Source organism: Condylura cristata, unplaced genomic scaffold, assembly GCF_000260355.1.
Source record: "Condylura cristata isolate star-nosed mole 26May11 unplaced genomic scaffold, ConCri1.0 scaffold00020, whole genome shotgun sequence".
Classification (NCBI taxonomy): Eukaryota; Metazoa; Chordata; class Mammalia; order Eulipotyphla; family Talpidae; genus Condylura; species Condylura cristata.
Genome location: NW_004567121.1, coordinates 20,012,912 through 20,033,462, shown reverse-complemented (window position 1 = coordinate 20,033,462; position 20,551 = coordinate 20,012,912). Strand labels below are relative to the sequence as shown.

Here is a 20,551-nt window from a genome sequence, read left to right as displayed (position 1 = left end):
GGCAGGCGGCAGGCGGGAATCGAACTCATACGGAAGTGGCTTCAGATTCTCAGTGCTGTGCTTTAACCCGCTGCGCCACCAGGGAGGGCCCTATATATAAAATTTTTTATGTAAAATATCTAAATATATGATTTTTATAAATTTGAATCCCTGCTCAGTTCAACAACTCTGTATTGTCCATTCAGTAATATTCAATGTGTATCCACTGTATAGCAGGAGCTGTTCTAAGCACTTGATGCATAGGTTAAATCCTGTTGTCAGTGAGCTTGCATTCTAGTGGAAGAGATATTGATGAAAAATTACACTTGTAGAGATTAGTAAATTATATAGTATGTTAGAAGAAAGTATACTATCATGCCAGGAAAAAGTCAGGCATGATAAGAGAGGATGAAAGTGAAGGAAATATAGGTGGGTTGGAGTTGGGGCTTGCAGCATTAGAGAGATCTGAATGGCCACATGGAGAGGGTAACATTAGCGAAACTGTGGACATGAAGTTAGCTGCTGAGAGAAGAGTGTCATCAGAGGCATACAAGCAAAAGGTCCTGAGGAGGAGCATTCCTGACACTTTTATGAAACACTTGGGCAGGCAATGTAGAGTTAAGAGAGTGAAATAAGTGGTAAGAAGCAAGGTCAGAGAGGTGACAGGGTTAGCAGACAAATTTTATAGGGCTTTCTTTACTATTAGAACTTGAATGTTTTTTCTGAGTCAAAAGAACATCGTTGCAGGATTTCAAGCATAAGTATGGAATGATTTGATCATTCTGACTGTTTTACTATAATTTTCAAGGGTATTGATGATTGTTTCTGCAATTTTAGGTATATTACAGCTAATACTGACACAGAAGAACAGAGTTTTCCAGTCTCAAAAACATTTAACACACAAATAGAAGACTTGAATTTAGATCTCCTTCTTCAAAAGGCAGATAATTTACGTATGAATGAGTCTAGTAAGATGGAAAGTTTTGAACTACTTTGTGACCATAAAGAAAAGGTAAGAGGTCTGTGAAAATAACATGTTTGTATAGTTTTTATTTAATCTACTACCCCATTCATATTATGACCGTAGCAAAATGAATCAGACAAAATTTTTGTTCAATATGACTAAAATTTTTGAAAAGTAAATGAATTCATTAGTCTCTAAGATCATATAAATGAGAAGTAGGAATATGATTATGCAGATTTACTTTTATTTGATATTTTATTTATTAATATATTTAATTATTCAATAACAAAGAATAAGACAGACCACTTCGCTAGGTGGAGGAGAAACTATATTCCAAATTTTCTGATTTTTATTATTAATATAACAGCTCAGTATTTGTAAGCACTGAGTTCACCTGAAGCACAATTCTACTTTTTCAGTTTAGAGATGAAATTGAATTTATTTGGCGGTTTGCCCGTGCATATGGAGACATGTGTGAGCTATCTACAGATACACAAGAAAAGAAACACTATGCTAATATTGGTAAGTATTTTGTAACGACTGATTGTCCATGTTCAACATTTATGTCTACAATCCATAATGTTGATAAAAGCTCAATAATCTTAGCTAAAGCTAATATGTTTATTTCAGTATATCTTGGTGCTGAAAAATGCAGTCAAAGGACAGAAAGATTTTTTTCATACTAAAGTATATGCTCTTTAAAAATACTTGTGCATATCATAATAGGCTACCAAAAAAACTCATTTTTAGCTTTTCAAACTTATAAAACCACAGATAGATGAGACATTTGGTGGTAATCTTTGAGAAGCAGTAATAGGCAATTGTTTTCAACAAATCATTCACAGAAGTAACTCTGTTACTAGAATTCCATATAACACAAAGAAACAACTTCTCAGACTTCAGTATTTTTTGGTTTGTCTTGGTGAAAATGAAATTAGCCTTAAATTGACATTTGTTTAAGTTGAATGGTGAGTACGTGACCATTTATTATATTGTTGTCTAAATTTTCCATAACAACAATAAAAAGAAAAAAAGCAAAGAAAAAAAGAAAAACAACAAATATGTCAAATTATATTTATCCTACACCTCACCATGGCTCTCACTTAGTATCAAAACTCCTTCTTGCAAAGTCTCTTAAACTGCTATCACCTTAGTTTTAGTATAATATCGAGACCTCTTCTTTTATTCCAAAGACTTCACTCTTCAAAGCTTTTGCTTTTTATGATAGCATGAAGAAGTAGTACAAGAGAAGATATAGATACTAAACATCTCTTCCCAGTCTAGTTCACAGTCATTTTTATTTCCAAGAAGGAAATATTCCCAATCCCCTTGTAAATTACATTTCTCCCACTGGTAGATTTTCCTGCAATATGACCTCAACACTTTCACCTCTGTCAGTGGGAGGAAGATGGGAAGAATTCCCATATATAAAAATGAAATTCTAGAGAAGAGATTTGTTAATTTTCAAGTAAATAAAAATTTAACCAAAGAGAACAAATTGATTCATTTTGATAGCCACTGAGAAATTAGAGTATATCTATGTGAACTGTTTTTAACATTCATCACTGCTGAACACTACTGACATTGATCACTATTGAGTATTTCTTTTTTTAAGCACCTGACCTGGTCATTAAGGGCTCTTTGTGTTAGGAGTAGAAATACGATAGCAAAATGAACAAGTTGCAGTGGAGTTTATGATTTTGCAAAGGAGTCAGTATTATCCAAATAATCATATACACAGAGAAGCAAACTGAAATAAATTGTTTATAGTAAAATATAATTGAGGCATTGTTAAAATAATTACCTTACAGAAGCTATTATACAGATTTAATGCAGTACCTTTCAGAATTCCAGTGGCATTCTTCAAAGTAATAGAACAACCATTACTGAAGTTTTTATGAATCACAAAAGACCCCAGGCAACCACAGCAATCCTGACATAAAAGAACAGAGGCATTACACTCTTATACTTAAATTATACTCTAAAGCAACAGCTATCAAAGTAGTATGATATTGGCATAAGAGTAGGCACACAGTTCAATGGAATAGATTTGATAAACTCACATAGGAGCCAAGAAAAAAATTTGGACAGCCATGTGCAAAAAGAATGAAATTAGACCACTATCATACACCATAACAATCATATACCATAACAAAAGTTACTTAAAGATGGACCCCGCTTCTTTTTATATTTCTCTGGATGATGAAATTTCCTCTTATTTTAGCCACATGGTAGTACACTAAGAGGTTTTTTTTTTTTTTTTTTCCTCATTTGGCAATGTAGCCAAAATATTGATTTGGTTTTGAACATTTGAACAGTTAGAAGTACTTAGGTTTCTCAATTATTAAGTTACAAATTGCTGACCCCTTTAGTATATTCTACAACATGTAATACTAGTTATTATTGAAATGATTCACTTTTGAATTATTTCCAATTTGTGTAAATATCTATACAGGGTAGTCTCTTAATGCATAGAGCTATACAGTACCACCTTAACAAATTAACAAATAGGAGAATGGTCTTAAGGTAAAAGATATTTATTTATAAAGCTTATCTCAACTACTTATTTCAAGAGCATTTGGAAGATCACTGGATTTTTCTCTTAAAGGTAAGAATAAAATGGAGCAGAGGAAAAAGATAATGGTATAAATCAAAACAGCCTCTTTGTGGAAAGAATTTCAGAATGTGCTTCAGTTTTGTTGCAAGTGTTTTCATTTTTTTTCAAGCTGTTAGATAATACCTTTATCCAAAGTAATTATTACATGATTGAAAGTTGTCTAAAACCGACAGTGGTTTTGGGAGAATGATTTATGTCACAGACCCTGTTTACTATTTTGAATGATTTAATTGAGGACTTACCTGAGAAGTCTTCCCTATCTTGTTTATATGGAATTAACTCTTTTTTTTCTCTCTTCTATGCTCTTTTTCACCGTGCTTTCATTTTTTTTTAAATATAATGTATATACTTTCTTGCTCCCTACTAAACTGTAACCTCTTAGCAGTTAAGAACTGTGTCTACTAAACTGTAACCTCTTAGCAGTTAAGAACTGTATCCTGTTTGACTTTTTATTCCCAGAGACTCATATAAGATGGCACTTAGTAGAACTCAATGATGTTGCTTGAGTTAATTACAAATTACTTGTGTAGGCCAGAGGGAGCAAGATAAATACTGGATGGTCTCACTTATATGTAGAGAAGCCAAACAATGTCAAGTAAACACAAACTATATAAAACCAGTTTTTGAAAACTGACCATAGATCTGAGGCATCCAAGAGTGGAGGAAGAAATGGAAGAAAGATGGAGCTGTGGAAGGGGTGGGGGAGGATAGAGAGACTAAAACTGAAGGCTATGGATATTTTTATGGTGTGTGAGCTACAGTAACCACTCCTAGAGGGAGAACTCTTCTAATGTGAAAATATTAACAGGGATGTAAAACAATGATAATCCACTAATAAAAAAATTTCTACGAATGCTTTAAAATGAATGACATTTTTGCATTTGGTTAAATCACTTAGGTCAATGAAATCTCAAACTTGAATGTATATTAGACTCTTTAGAGGCTCATTAAAACAGTTTGAGTTCTAAATTTTGTGATCAAGGAGATCTCATCTGGCAAAATAAAACTCATGTTTCTAACAAGTGCTAGGTGATCCTGATGCTTCTAATGTTAAGACCATACTTTGAGGAACCATTGACTTAATTCAGTAATCTTCCCACCAGCTCACATGAAAATATTAAGTACATGTACATTTATCTTTTAGGAAAAACACTAGGTGAAAAAGCTATTTCTAGAGCTCCCATGAATGGATATTGTCATCTGTGGTAAGTACATAGAATTTACTCAGTCTCTTTAAATTCTGATATGCCTCTATATAAACTATAATGGATTTTTTAAGTATTATGGACCTTTAACCTTTCCATCACATTTACTAAAACATACTTAGTAAATAGTCCAGTACTGTTATTCTCATGTATTTTTCAGTATGTATATCTTAAATATATTTAGGTTAATTTTCACTGAAGACTTTATAAATGAGTCTACCACATTCAGTGATTTTGAATGTAATACATTTTAATCAAATCTAATTTAATATAACATTTCGTTTGGAAGCAAGTACTAAAATGATGTCTTATTTCTCAACAAAACATAAGGGAAATGCTTCAAAGAATAAAAGCACATTAGCCTCCTTTTATACCTTCATGAGTAGGATATACAAATTTCACAGGGCAAAGATGAGCCATTTATAATATAAGAAAGCTTAAATAGGTGAATGTCTCAGAGGGCAAAAAAAAAATTATTGAATATATATTTTAGTTTAAATCCTTTGTATGTTTAGAATTGTAAAACATAAATGAGAAATATATTGTTTTCAATTAACACTTCCTTTTTACTTGTATTTGCATTTATATAATTTTTTTAGTTTCTCATTTTTGTTTTGTTTTTCTCCTGAGTAATGCAGGTACATAAGCTGCTTAGGAAGCTAACATGACCCTTCCCTCAGCCCTGGGCTTCCAGAAATTCACCCCAGTTTGGTGTTACTTTATTTCTCCCGGCATGAGTAGGCAGAACCTCTCCAAAAGGCTCACTTTCTACAAAATGTTTTTTTTTGCCTCACCAACCGAAAGGTGCAATCGTTTCCCAGTTCAGACCTGTTTACTCCGCCACCAGCAGGGGGAGCTCCACTCAAAACGCTTATCTTATAAAACTTTCCTGGGCAGGAATCAGGTGTAGTAACCCCCCCTTTTTTTTTTTAAAGATTTATTTATTTGTGCATACAGAACTGGGGTACAGACTAGAGGCTCAGGGGCAGTGAGAGGCTTCACCAGAGACAGAGTGGGGAGCAGAACAGGCAGATCGACGAAGTCCACTGCTGAGGGGAGCAGCGTGTGGGCCAGGAGAGGTCTGCCGCGCCATGTGGTCACCTCCGGGGCAGGCGGGAATCGAACTCATGCGGAAGTGGCTTTAGCTTCTTAGTGCTGTTCTTTAACCCGCTGCGCCACCAGGGAGGGCCATAGTAACCCTTTTTAAGTACTTGAAAGTCAATCTCCAAATCCTTGCAAAATAAGATTATCCTTTGAAACCATCCTCACTTGACCTAAGGTGAAATGCAAGCCTAGCTCCAACTGTTTCCCATGGAAAGGTAGATGGAGGATCCACAAAATCCTAACAGGGCTATCTATCAGTAAAAATTCTCCCTCCAGGCCTGTTCCTTATTTGTGCTCACATAATCTATAGCCAAAGATAGGTGAAGGGTAAGCCTGGAAGAACCTGTGAATCATTTCTTCAGCATGTTATGTGTGGGTAATGTGTGTATGTGTGTTTTACCACACATCATGTTACCACACCTTTATTTGTTCAGTCATCTATGGACAGTTTGTTTGGACATCTTAACTATTATAAATGTGCTGTAATGCGCATACAGGTGTATAAGTGTCTTGAAATCCATCTTATGAGAAACGATTAAGAGAAAAATTATTATTAATTCTTTCTTAGAAAGTTTTTTCAGTCTGTCTTTTCCTCTCTGGCTACTTCTCCTTTGTTCATCTTTTTTCACTTTTTGTTCTCAACTAATTTCCTTGCTTATAACTGTGGAATTTAATCTAAAGTTACCTCTTATTGACACACAGAGTGATGATCCAATTGTCTTTCATATGATTTATTATTTAGTGTCAGTTTATAATTAAAAACATTAAAGTTAGCATTTAATAAATTCAAATTTCAAGTTTACATTAATTCATAGATTATATGAATTATTATATTTATATACAATTATTATAAATGTATCTACTGAATATAAGAGTTGTCATTCAGTAAACAGATTTTAAAGTGATGACAAAGGAAAGAAAACTTACTTAAGGAATTTACTTGAGGATGGAAATTAAATTAATTATAATAAAATGTTGAGAAAAGATCTTGTTCTGCTGGAATTTTTCTTAATATATTAAGACATTTTTTCACTCATTCAGCACTCACTAGTGTGTAAGCATAGTGACAAAGGTGAGTAGTTACAACAGACTCTCTGACCCCAAGACTTAAAATGTTTTCCATCTAGCCCTGCAGGAACAGTTTGATTTATAGGGTTATTTGAGAGTTTGTAAGCCCTCAGTTTGAAATAAAAGATGCACTGTTTAGGTGTAGTTCTTATAAAGGATTAACATTTGGGGGAATAATTGAAAAACAAATATTATTTAAAAGACTAATTTTTAATCTTCATCTTTTCTAAAGTGGAATTGCTTTGTATATGAGCTATATCAGCTCTATCAACTTTCAATAAAGTCCTCTTGGTTTTGTCTTACCAACCTCAGGTACTCCTGAAATCAAGAGAGTAGCTGGCCAGTGGCTCTTCAGTTCGTTGGCGACATAGGCCTGTCTCTGTGCCCCTCCCCCCCTCCCTCTCCCTTCCCACCCCCTGGTGTATGTCTCGCTTATAGTTTGCCTGCCAGTTTTCTTTTCTCTTTCCATTTTGTAGATAGGTAGATAAGGCAGTGTGCTTGTGTGCTGTTGGGGTGATTTGTAACCAAGGATCAAAGACGTGGGATAACACGTTTTTGTTCTTATATTCTTGTATACCAAGTATTCCTTCTACTACAATTGTCTTCCTCTGCTTTCTTGTAGTATAAGTGCTCTGTTGTCTCATACTGCTGCAAGGAAGCTGATGAGGTTGTTCCAGCAGTTTTTGAAATAGGATGTTTATTGTTTATCAGTTATTAAAGATATATTTTAATATCAATGCAAAGAAAATACAGAATTTTTGTGAAAGCTTATTTAGTTAGAATGACCTCTAGATGGAGGTAATAGACCATTTGTGAATCAACTTTCTTCAAGGTTCCCATCAACTTGAGAGTTTATGAAATACAAGTTACAATCCCATTTTTAATGAATATTATGTAAAAATAACTCATGAGTGCACATGTACTCTTGTTCTGTCTCTCTCTCTCTCTCTCTCTCTCTCACACACACACACATTCTGAAATGGGTGGAACTGATTGCCAGAAAAGTGATGATCCTTTGACAAAAAGAGGTCAGGTAAACTTTGAATTTAGCATGTGTTGGAAGATATAATAGCATTTTACACTTGAACGAGGCAGATTTTTAAAAGACTATGAAAAACTAAGTCTCTAGTAAGGTTATTTATAAGAGAAAAATACAGATTTCATATACAGGTGTTCTTAGTTTATGGATTTTTTTTCCTTCACACAGAGAAACTTGGAGAGAATGTGCTGAGAAAGCAATATGACAACCTAAAGATTTACATACATAGTTCTGATTTTCAGAAAATAGAGGGTTGATGCCACACTAACAATGAGAGAACATGGGCTCTTGTGTGATTCCAACACAGTCAACTGGGTTGCTCTTTGAATTTCTGGATGAGGATGTTTAAATAGACACAACATAAGACATTTATAAAAATGTGACATGCTCTTTATCTTCTTTACTAGTAGATAGAACAGGAAAATTGAACTGTTTATATCTGTATTTAAGCAAAGCATCAAGGCAAATTCACATATGAATTCTGCAAACGTGTAGAAATAGGGACAAGCTACTGTCGGATTGTCCATGCTGATGGGAAGGTTGGAGCCTCAGTTATTCAGTAGAATAATGATTTGCTATCTCATTGTCAGTCTAGACATGGACCTAGGATTCTAGGATGAATATCTTACTAGTGTACACAATAATTTTTTCAGTTGATGAAGATATTGAAGATATGCATATAAAAGTTGTAAATAACACAAAGCTGGGGAATAGGTATATGATGGATGATAATAGTAATTCAAAACTTCTTCACATGTTGAAAAATATACATAACAGGTATGAATTATTAGGAATAAGTGTGGAGGGAGGGTGGAGAGAAAAGTGTCAATATGTAAGAACATAAGGAAAAAGCAAATAGAAATTTGAATGAAGTGTGGTGATGATTTAGAATAGTTTGAACACTGTTCACTGAAAAATTATATACTGCTACCATATGTCAACATGTGGTAAATGTACCGTAGTCTGGAAGGTGTAAACAGTAGAGGAGAATGGCGTGGGTCTACAGGGACTCTGTTCTGTCTTTACAACTTCCCTGTGAATCTCAAACTATTTTAAAATAAGTTTCTTTTTTAAAGAAACTTTGGGTTTTAAGCCCAAAGAATTTGAGAAATGGTAATTCTGTTATCAAAATATGAGGCGTTTAAGGATGCAGTTTTGTGGAATTTTGCTCCCCAATCTGGAACTCTGGGAGGAGTGGTATAGAACAGAATGACAGAGAATCTTTCAAAAGAACACAGGGAGGCCGAAGGTGATGCTAGCAGTTTTCTCAAGGAACCTCAACAGTCATTTCCCAGCAGTCTTTCCTTAAAAATCCAGTTTCTGATAAGTGCAAAAAAAGTATGTAAAATAGAGTCTGAATTTAGAATTTATGAAAAGTAGTAGGATTTTCTGATCTGGTTATGTTCTCAAACCACCTTTAATAGGTTAATTTAGTCATCATTCTTGCTCCTAGAATAGAAGACTGTTTTGATTATAAAGAAAATGGAAATTAAAAGGTAAAAAAAGTCATAACTAAACATCGTCATCTAATTGGTTGTGTATAAAATGTATGAATTATGTGATCTTTGGTGTCCAGGAAGAATCTACTGCTGTAGATTAAAGAAAATTGTACAGTTTTGTACCTAAAAGTTATGCTTATTGAGATACTCAAAATTACATCTCTCATTTGTTGTTATAAAACAAGGGAAAATTGGGCCCTTCCTGGTGGCGCAGCAGGTTAAAGCGCAGCACTGAGAAACTAAAGCCACTTCCGCATGAGTTCGATTCCCGCCTGCCCCGGAGGTGACCACATGGCGTGGCAGACCTCTCCTGACCCGCCCGCTGCTCCCATCAGCAGTGTACTTCGTCGATCTGCCTGTTCTGCTCCCCACTCTGTCTCTGGTGAAGCCTCTCACCTCCCCTGAGCTTCTGGCCTGTATCACAGATAAATAAATCTTTTAAAAAATTAAAAAAAAAATCCATGGGGGGCCCTCCCTGTGGTGCAGTGGGTAAGGACACAGCACTGCAAGCCGGCCTCAGCTGCTCGATGTGATACCTGGCCCTGGAGGTGATCCACATAGCATGGCAGACTTCTCCTGACCTGCCCACTTCACCCCTCAGCAGTGTACTTCATCAATCTGCCTGTTCTGTTCCCAACTCTGTCTCTGGTGACTCCTTTCACTGTCCCTGCACCTCTGGCTTGTACCCCATTTCTGTATGCATACATAAATAAATAAATAAATCTTTTTTGAAAAGTCCATCGGAAGAGGGGGTGGGGAGGGAAATGCACAGGATTATGGTGATGGCACACGGGTGACTTGGTGATGGGAAACCCACGGGGATTACAATTGAGATGGGGAAAAAAATGTACAAAATGATGTAAAAATAAACTTTTGTAAAATAAAATAAAAAAAAAGTCCATGGGATACCCTCTTCCTATTATACAAGGAAGGATTGAGGCATGAGGGGGAATTTTTGAAAAGGCATATTTTAAAGTTTCCTTTGACTTTTACTCATTTTTAGTCATGGTGTTTATTTTATTTTCAAGTGACACTAAGGGACACCATGTCATCTTTACTGACTTCATATTAGTGTTAAGTATTTATTGTTGTTAGGGTCCTGGGACCTAAATGAATACTGTTGTTAAATAGTGAGTGTTACAGGTACCATTTAAATGGTGTATTATTGGTATTTGATTAAAAATTCACATACCACCCACAGGTTTTTTTCCATTTCAGGTATGCAGTTTTGTGTGGGCACGTATCTGAGTTTGAGAGCTTACAAAACAAAGTCAGCTATGGACAGCGTTTCAAGGTATTTCGTGATATTAAAAGTGTGTTAGTGTCGTTTTGTGTTACATTAACAGGTGTTAATCAAAGGATTCAACAAATTAACCACGTTGCTAATCTCTAATTACTCAGCTATTCTGCTTAGATTACTTTTTATTTAAATAAAATGGTAGTCTTTACATAGTATTGTGACAAAAAGAATAAAAACTAAGTAGGTGATTTAAGATGATTATCATTTTAGATCCTGAAAGAAGTCACACATGAGTATTATTTTGTCAGATAGAGGATTAGCATATTTGCCATGAGATCATCAACATCATAACATAATTAGCAAACATTCTCTGCTTGTTGATTTGGTGGCAGAAGTAGAATCCCCATCAGCAATGCTCTATAGGGATGGACAAAGTATTCTATGCTTTCCAATTTCCTAGAACCATTTTGGCAATACCAGATGAGTAGATTCCTCTCCCACCTACTTGTGCTGTTCTGTCCACCACCCTAATCATTGCTAGTTTTAAGTTTGCCTCTGAAACAGTACATTAGGAAGGCAAATGGTGGATGAACACTTGCCTTGGATATTTTCTATTTTTATAGCAACATTTAGGCTTTAGATTCTCTGTCGCCTAATTAAAGAATAGTCACTGTGCTGGTTCTAGTTAAGAGTAATCATTTTTGAGAATTGAATTCTTGGTAAGAATGGAATTATTGGTAAAGTTGGGAGCTTGGGATGATGAAACCGCACTGTCAAGCCCCTGTGAATTTTCTGGATGCGCTTCCATCCAGCACTACTTGTAACTTGAAGGTGATATTTCTTTTGTGTTGTCTTTCAGGACCATCTAGATAAGGCAATCCAGTTTTTACCTGAAGAACCCTTTTTGTATTACCTCAAGGGAAGATACTGTTACACTGTAAGTTAAATGCTTTTATCTAAAAATATTATTTGAGTATACTAAGATTATATATTTCAGCTCTTTTGCTTTATCAAATGCCAGTGGTAGGGAAAATTATGAACTCAACACATATTTTCTATGAGTTTATAATTTGTATATGTATGTGATTTTACATACTTTGTCCTTTCCACAGCCGTCACACTCCCTTCGTGCTCTATGCAGAATTTCCAACATGCACCCTCTACTGGTGCACTCGGTTCCATTCTGTGGGAGGGCTTTTTTCATTTGTCAGAATATTTTGAGCATAAATTTTGTGCTCGTTTGCCATAAGGTTAATAATGCACTGCCCTTGTCTTCAAGGAACTTGAAGGGGATGTGAGAGGTATAGAAATATATTAAGGTAGCTGGTCATTGAAGGCCCAGTGTCTTATATGACCTTAGTTTATGGAATGTTAGTGGTTGTGAAAATGTATCTTGAGATTTATGAAAAATTATCATGAAGAAATGCTGTTTCTGAATGAGAAAATGAGGGCAGGAAAAAGAAGAAGCTTTTTAAATAAGGCTTTTAGGTGATAAAGAATAAAGAAGGAAGATTGTTTTTATTGAGCATGCATGGGGGGTATTTAATACTTTAGGTTTCTTATTTTATTTAGCACCTCTAATAGTGCTATAAGTGTTTTATATATTACTCCAGCTTTAAATATTAAGAATCCAAGTCTTCATAAAGGTGGGTAAAGCCCCTAGAAGTTAGAAACCACCGACTCAACATCATGTGAGTCTAGTAGTTACATGTACATTATTTATTTAGGCTTAAAATTTCCAAGAAAGAAAATTTTAATTCAAAATGAATCCTTATCCTCAGGCCATAGATAAATGTCAGAAGCTAATTGTAAACCTGGAGGAGCATGCCTCCCTGGAGTTACCAAGTCATAAAACTCCTGCAGCGTGGCCCAGCAGTGATGAGCTCACGGTCAGAAGCATTAGAGTCCAAGAGAAAGTAAGCCTCAGAATGACCAGTCAACAGAAGCAAACCAAAAAGAACAGAAATAGACTTAAGCATACCTCAGATTTTGGAAACACAGAATTTAAGCACCTATAGAACGTGTTTCAAAAAATTAGAGAGATTAAGAGAAAAGAACAAGAGCATGAAACTATAAAAATGTCGAGGTAAATTTCAAAAAGATGAAGCAACTTTGTATGTAAAAATATATGAATTGACAGTAAAAGAAAACTCAGTGGAAAGGTCTAATAGTGCATAGGCATTTCTGAAGAAAGAACTTGTGAACTCTAAGATAAATCTAAAAATGTTGCCTAGAATGCTGCATAGAGAAACAAAGAGATGGAAAATATGAAGGAAAGATAAAAAAGACATGGAAGTGAAGTAAGGACACCACTAGAGGTAACTTTTAGGTAACTAATAAGACAAGAAAAGAAGTACATAAAGCTCTGGAGCCTCACACTTATGAATCGTGAGCTCGTAGCCATCTATGAAAATGGGAATCTAGGCACAGGAGGGCTCATGTGTATGTGGGATGTTTCTCGAATTGACAGTATGTAAGATCATAAAGCAAGTTTTAGTACATTGCAAATAATTGATAGACAGGTTTTCTGCTCATAATGCAATTAGAAATAAAAAGATAAAACAGCCTAACATAAATCTTGAAATTAGAGATCATGGGAAGGGATAATAAAAACCAAAAGGAGGTGCCATTTTATTCTTACCCACTGGGTAAAACTTCAGAGTATCGATGTGCAGTAGTTTCTTTCTGAGATGCTGCTCTTTGGGTCAGGTTGGCAGCATGAAACAGGCAGGGAGAGAACAAAAGTGGGTCTCGCAGTGACCACACTGTGCAGAGAATCACTGTGGTCATCTCACATTCTCAGGTGATCAGAAAGAATCAGTGCTCTTCCCCTCCCTTCCCCTTTTCTCTGATTGAATACAAACTTTCTTATCGTGCATATTTCAAATGGGTTTTTTAACCTGTGCTCTTATAGTTTATCAGAATTGTGTGGAAAGAAAGACAAAATATGACAAAGGTAATAGATCTCATATTGTTTATGGCTACATGTTTCTGTATGTTATGTGCTGAACATATACATATACACATACCTAAATAGGGAATGATCATTCATATGGTGAACAACTTTCAAAAAGTGATGTTGCTCTGTATTTGCAGGTCTCGAAATTGAGTTGGCTTGAGAGAAAAATGGCTGCTACTCTGTTTGGAAAAATACCATCCTCAACTGTAGAAGAAGCTTTGCAAAACTTCCTTAAGGTCTATTTTGCCTGTCAATTATTTGAATGCCAAACTGGCTACTTTCTGTACCAGTCCCTCCTACATTTGTTAATGAAATCTTTCTCCTCTCAAGAATAGACCTCTGAGCTGGTGTCACAGTTTGAATCCTATATTTGGCATGCTCTGTTTGTGGGCTCTTGTAATGTGCTTTAAATCCAAACTGCTTCGCAGTGCTTCTAGCTGCATCCTAGGTCCTGGGTGTGGCAGCCCTGACTACCAAATCCAAAAGCAGCTCTCCGGGTCTTCTGAGGATGTGCAAGAGCGTTCATGCCCAGATTATTAATTAAACTTTGGTCCAAGAACTCTTGGTTAGGCTAAGAGGGAGACAGTCTAATCTCAAGGACCTGAAAAATGCCAAAAGGAAGAGTTATTTTATAAGCTCCTTCTTAAGTTGTGGACAGTTCTCTGGAACATTCTTGGGGCATCAGACCAAGCCAGCATTCTTATTCCTGACTTAAAATGTATAATTGCTATGCTATAAAACTCTATCTAGTAATATGTGTGTGAACACATGTAACTATATATCCACCTCTATCATCAACTTCCTGTTGTGCCAGTTCCTTCACCTTTCCAGGGAACCAACTATAGAATCTTATAAGATATCCTGTAGACATATCAGGCCCTGAGTGGTTTTGTCCACCATATTGCAATTGCTGGTATTTTTTTGTTGTTTAGTATCAACTTTGTAGAACTGAGAGGGAATTGAGTGACTCTACAGCCTCAGAGGGCAGATAGGTTTCATCATACTTACATCTCTAAACCATAGCTAGTGGCTCCTGGAGTGCTGAGTGAAAAATTAAGTGCTGAGATCAAGCACAAAAGAGTTCAAGGATCCTTCTCCCTTTCTTATTTTTTTTTTTTAAGAATGATCCTTTATGTTTAAAAAAAAGGAAATCAAGATGGCAGGAACTTATTTTTTTTAGTGCCTCACACAAATCTAAGTAAGAATGAAGTCTGTGACTGCATCACCCCCATATTTTCACTCTTTTTCTATCACTAAGCAAGAATAGTTCCCTACTTTAAATGTTATTAGACTCTAGATTGTGGTATATTTGAGATAAATGATTTATAAAAGATGCTAAATTATAACAGAAATTAAGTATTTCTTCATAATATCAGTTATAATGAGGAAAGGGGTCAGATTTTCAGTACACTGCCCATACGTTCTTATGGTGCCAACATACCTGAAATTTTATAATATAAAATCAAGTATGATAAGAAGCAGAATAATGTGGAAATAGAGCGGAAACTCTGGAATTGGATTTTTCAGTTACATCCCAGTTCTTCCACTTACTGACTGATTAATATTGGACAGATTTCTTAAGGCCTCTTTCTCTCTCTCTCAATTTACCCAATAACATGGTTATTTAACCAATAACCGATTTAACCAATAACTCTGCCTCAGAGTGTTGCTGTGAAGATTGAATAAGTTAATACAAGTAAATCGCTTAGCTAGTGTCAGGTCCTAGCAAGTGCTCGATAAATCCCATAGAATGTTAGCTTCATTACAATGTAAACACCACAACAAACCATCTTGGGGGCCTCACCATTTAGTTTTGACTTAGATTCTGCCTGAAAATCCATTCCAGGGTGCTTGTCAAAAGAATAAGAAGCACCAAGATTGTTTTTCTCCCCATACTCCCTGCAAATTGAGAATAAAACTGGAATGGAGAAACGTCCACTTTTTAATTTTGGAAATTCCTGGGATGTTTCTGTCTTGTAAACCAAGCAATTTTTGGAAATATTTTACAGCATTCTTCTCTGGGGTTCTGCATCCCTCTGGGTGGGGCGCAGTGTCAGGTTTCGAGCAACCTTGCCTCCCGTTTGTAACTGCAGAAGCTCACTGTGAAGCACAGGCTGGCCTAGGCTCCAGGAAGAGCCCTCTGGTAGCAATGCCAGATACCTGAATGAATGCTTGCTTACCAGGCAGAGAAAAGGAACCGATACATTCAAAACTAGTAAATGAGGAGGGAAGTACCTTCATAGTGTTCTCTTATTAAAATCTGCAGGTCACTCTACTACTTCTTTCAAGGATTTTTCTTTTCCATAAAAGGACTTGCTATGATGGGCTTCAGGTGTATTCAGCAGAAGCGGAAAGTGTTGAAATAATAAGTCAAGTAGGAAATTAGTGGAAGATACTGGCCATGTGACACAGTCACGCTCCACTCCAGTTTGCTTTGTAGATTGTGAAATGCCCATGGCTTGTCCTGGGACATGTGTCACACCAGTTGGCTTTGTTCTTGAGTGGAAAAAAGAGAAAGGGTGGAGATGGCTATACAAAAGCATCCCGAAACTTAAAAGTATCTCAGTGCTTTGTCAACTTTATGATCATGAGAGTAATTTCATTTTACTGGATAAAGGCACAAGCTACATTTCTACCCAAAGTATACTTGAAATAAAGTAATTTAGATAGGATACGTCAAACCCAAATTCTTAGGCAGTTAGCTATTATTTGATTGGCCGAACAATACTACTGTTGTTTTAATACTGCCCTGTTGTTCTCTTTTCTCTTAAAATCAGGTTGAAGAACTAAGCCCTGGTTTTTCTAAGTCCAACTACATGTACTTAGCCAAGGTAATAAAAACCACTATTTTAAGATCACTTTGAGTCGATTGCATAAAAATGTGTCTGCCATTGTATTGATTCCTTTTTTTTGTCTAGTGTTATATCGATCTTGAACAGAAAGATGAGGCTCTGAAGTTCTGTAACTTGGCATTGCTGCTGCCATGTGTTACCAATGAGGTAAGTCCAGAGGGTGACAGTGGGAGCTCTTGCCTTATCAGTACTATTTCAGCGTCCAACACCACTGACTGACTGAGAGACACATGGGGTCTTCTTTTCTGAGCTAGCCCTGGGGTAACAAAAAACATGAATTAATTTTCCTAGTAAGTTCTTCCAGGTAATACATTAATTTCATAGATACCTTCATCTTATTTTCTTACGACCCTCAAAAAATATTGCTTTGAAAATTATGGTTCCCAGAAGGCAAAGAGTGGAGGATGAGAGAAGGGTAGAGGAGCATCTTCTGGATGTTGGCTGAGGGTTATTAGAAATGTGGTGGTGCTCATGGTGTAGCACGCGTACGTGAAGAGGTATGAAATCGTACTCTGAAAGTAATACAGTGTTGTAAATCAGTGTTACTTAATAAAAATAAATATTGTTGATTTCAAAATTGATCAGATACTATAATAAAATAAATAAATTAACATTTATGATTAAAACTGTTGAAGAACTTAGTGTTTTTAATCTAGCTAACAGTAACTTCCAGATCTTTGTTGTGCAGTTACCCCCATCTTTTTATTTTAAATTTCTTACATTCCTTAAATCCTATTTCATAAGTGCTCTGTAAATAATTGTTAAATGCATAGGAGTACCCTTCTGTCTGAATTTATTGCCACTCTTTCTAACTACCATCCATGTTTTAAAGAAATTAATCAGGAGAAAGACAGTATGATATCACTCCAAGAAATAAAGCAAATAAATAAATAAAATAAAAATAAAGTCCTAAAATATGACAATGAGGGCCCTCCCTGGTGGCTGCAGCCACTGCAGCATGCGATCCCCAGGGGAGAGAGGGGAGTGACCCACATGGCACAGCAGACTTCTCCAACCCACCGCTGCTCCCTTCAGCAGTGTATGTCAGTTGCTTTGCCTGTTCTGCTCCCCCAGAATCCTGTCACCCTCCATACCTCTAGCCTGTACCCCAGTTCTTGAATTTAAGTAAATAAATCTTAAAAACAATATGACAATGAAATCAGAGAGGAAGGGTTGAGGGGAAGAAAAAGTAGAAGGGATAAATGGAAGGCAGTTGGTGGTGGGTGTGCTTTAGTGTATATGTGTTAAGGTGTGAAACTACATTGCTGAAACTTAAGTAGCATTGTACGCTATTGTTACTTCAATTAAAAAATGAAAGTTTCCCATACATACCCCCAAAAAAGTACATTTGGAATCCTACAAAACATATTACATAATTTTTAATCTAAAATATAAACTCCCTGATAAAGTCAGCAGTGGAGTGTGGAGTTGTCTGGAGCCTCCTATCTCTTCAAATCCTGCTGCTAGGGATGGGATTGCCTCCGCACCATAGAGGTGAAGCAGAAAGCAGTGTTATCCTTAACAGCAGGGGAGATGTAGTCGGTCAGCTTACCTGGGGGCTCTCCTTCCTGTGACCCACTGTGTGAATTCCCCCTGTTTTCCCAGTTCCCAGAGATCTGAATCATGTCTGCTCCTTAGAAACCCCCAGTTACTTTTTAATGGTCTTTCAAAACATTCCCTCACTCAACAAAGGCCTGTCTCAAAGTACCTAGAGTACCAGGACGAATGTGAAGTTTTATTGTGTATTTTTTTTTATAGGATAAAGATATACAGATAATGGTGAAAAAAATGAGCACTTCCTTGAAGAGGTAAATAAAAGAACGTACTCTTCAACAAATCAGATGTGGTCTACTAAAGTTCAAATTAATCAAAATTGTGGGTTATTTTTAATTAGCTTTTTTTTGTTTTGATATAATGTAATATGCTCAGGTGTAAAGGTGATACCAGTCTCTGCATTCAGTAGTACTACAAAACTAATCATGTTACTTGGAGAATTCTATTTACTATAATGTCAGTACAAAATGATCTTTGCAAATGTATACTTTATATTTTTCCTATCAATAAATGGTAGTCTTTAGTATATTTCTTTAAATAAAATCTTTAAGTCAGTGCAATAAAATGAACTCTGATGAGTGTTTTATTACGCTTCAATGGGAATTTTACAAAACAAAATCATTTCATTAAAATTAATGAAGAATGAAAAAAATGGGCAAAGGGCATGAACTGGTTACTGGTAGAAGAGGAAAAATAAAAAAGGAGAAATCATCACAATTATTAGAATTATGAGTGAAATTACAATAACACGCTGTTTTACTTTCAAATTAGCAGGATTTTTTTTTTCTTTGAAGAAACATTCAGTGCTGGCAGTGGTGCTGTGAGGCGCCATTCTCAGACGCTGCTGGTGAGGGACGTTGTTTTGACACAAACATTCGGTAAAGTGTATTCAGAATACATAAAAAACATACTAATTCCTTCATCTGACAATTTCATCTCATGGAAATAACCCTAAAAGTAAAAAGTACAATTATTTATGCACAAATGTTTATAACAGCATTATTTGTTATGGACAAAACACTGTCCAACAATATGAAAGCATATTAAGTTAACCAAATTAGAATATAACCACATTGAATTATTTTGGTTTAATAATAATTACAGAAATGTTACAAGGAAATGCTTGGAGCATCTGAAGTGCAAGGATGAGACAAAATAGTAGATACATATGATCTCAACTATATGAAAATGTGCACAGAAATGAATCTATTAAAAATACTTTCAACTATTGTATTTTTATCTTGCATCTCCCAACTTATAATAATAAACTAAAAGGCATTTTAAAATTCAGCTTAGCTGGCAGTGACCTATAATGATTGCCCATTATTCTTTAATCAGCATCATCCTGGAAATAAGGTCAAAATTTGAATTTCTTGTCTCCTGCCCCAAATACATGGATATACAAGCACACATATGCATGTACACACGTAAAATTTCAGGCTCTCACCTAGTGATACTAATTAATCAAACTGAGGTACTCTCATCTTTTATAATCCCTGAATCAATCTACTGAATCAAACCCACTTTCTCTGACAAATACCTAACATTAAGATTACTGGTTAAAAGGGACAAATGTCTTGCAGTTCCCCTCATGGCTACACAGTGAACTTAAAGATCTCTCTGAACAGTTAAAAGAATGCACAAATGGAGACAGGTGATGCAAACTAGCAGCAAATGACCAAGAACCAACCACATTACAGGCTTTGCAGGAGCAGCTCATTCTAGCAGAAAGCAGTATGAAAACCTCCACTAGAAGTGAAGAGGAACATTGAGGAAGATCTTCTTGGATAATGGTGGTACTTGGGACTTATAATTGGGATGTGACATGAGATCTAACCATTTTTTTGTTTGTTTTAACAGAATATTTGGCCCCTGGGGTCAATATTTATGGTATTTCTCAGTTTTTAAGATTCTATAACTTGCTTATATATTTGAAACACCTCAGCAGCCTCCAGGCCAAGACCTGCTAACCTGCTAGTTGACCCGCTCAGCTTCCAGCTAAGTAGGTGCAGCATAGTGGTCAACAACCCTGGCCCCTAGGCAGAGCCAGTACCAGCAGGCGGTTCGAGCCCCTCATCCTCTAGCCGAGCCAGGATGGCCAGCTCTTCAAATTTGGCTGCCTCCAGCCTAGGTCTACACATTGCTTGTCAAACTCAGCAGCCTCCAGGCTAAGCTGTGGTCTGGACTGCTATTCAACTTTAGCAACCTTCTCCAGTACTTCTAGTCAGTATAGGCAGAGTATAAGTCAAGTCAGGTTCGGCCTGCAGGTCAGGTCAACCTTGGCACTCTGGCCAATGGTCAACCTAGGCTGGCCAATGGTCAACCTAGGCTGTTTGAAGTCTTGAATCCTGGTTCCTCCTGCTTTTTTACCTCTGCACCTCCAGCCTTAGGCTGGGGTGGTTTACTGTCCAATCTCCTGCCTCCAGGCACTGTTTGAGCCTGGTGGTCTAGTGACTTCAGCATCCTCCTCC

At 36.2% G+C, this 20,551-nt stretch overlaps 1 protein-coding gene across 2 annotated transcripts in view; it reads left to right on the top strand.

Moving 5' to 3' along the window:
• Nucleotides 1-18,574, top strand: part of RMDN2 (regulator of microtubule dynamics 2) — a 34,530-nt gene extending 15,956 nt beyond the window's left edge. For both annotated transcript variants that reach the window (XM_004686288.2, XM_012727389.1), the window contains exons 3-11: nucleotides 817-991; nucleotides 1,363-1,465; nucleotides 4,705-4,765; nucleotides 10,694-10,769; nucleotides 11,575-11,652; nucleotides 13,812-13,910; nucleotides 16,452-16,505; nucleotides 16,593-16,673; nucleotides 18,285-18,574. In XM_004686288.2, coding sequence (XP_004686345.1) covers nucleotides 817-991; nucleotides 1,363-1,465; nucleotides 4,705-4,765; nucleotides 10,694-10,769; nucleotides 11,575-11,652; nucleotides 13,812-13,910; nucleotides 16,452-16,505; nucleotides 16,593-16,673; nucleotides 18,285-18,338 — 781 coding nt within the window. In that variant the 3' untranslated portion in view covers nucleotides 18,339-18,574. The remainder of the gene's footprint in view (nucleotides 1-816; nucleotides 992-1,362; nucleotides 1,466-4,704; nucleotides 4,766-10,693; nucleotides 10,770-11,574; nucleotides 11,653-13,811; nucleotides 13,911-16,451; nucleotides 16,506-16,592; nucleotides 16,674-18,284) is intronic.
• Nucleotides 18,575-20,551: the final 1,977 nt, after the last annotated feature.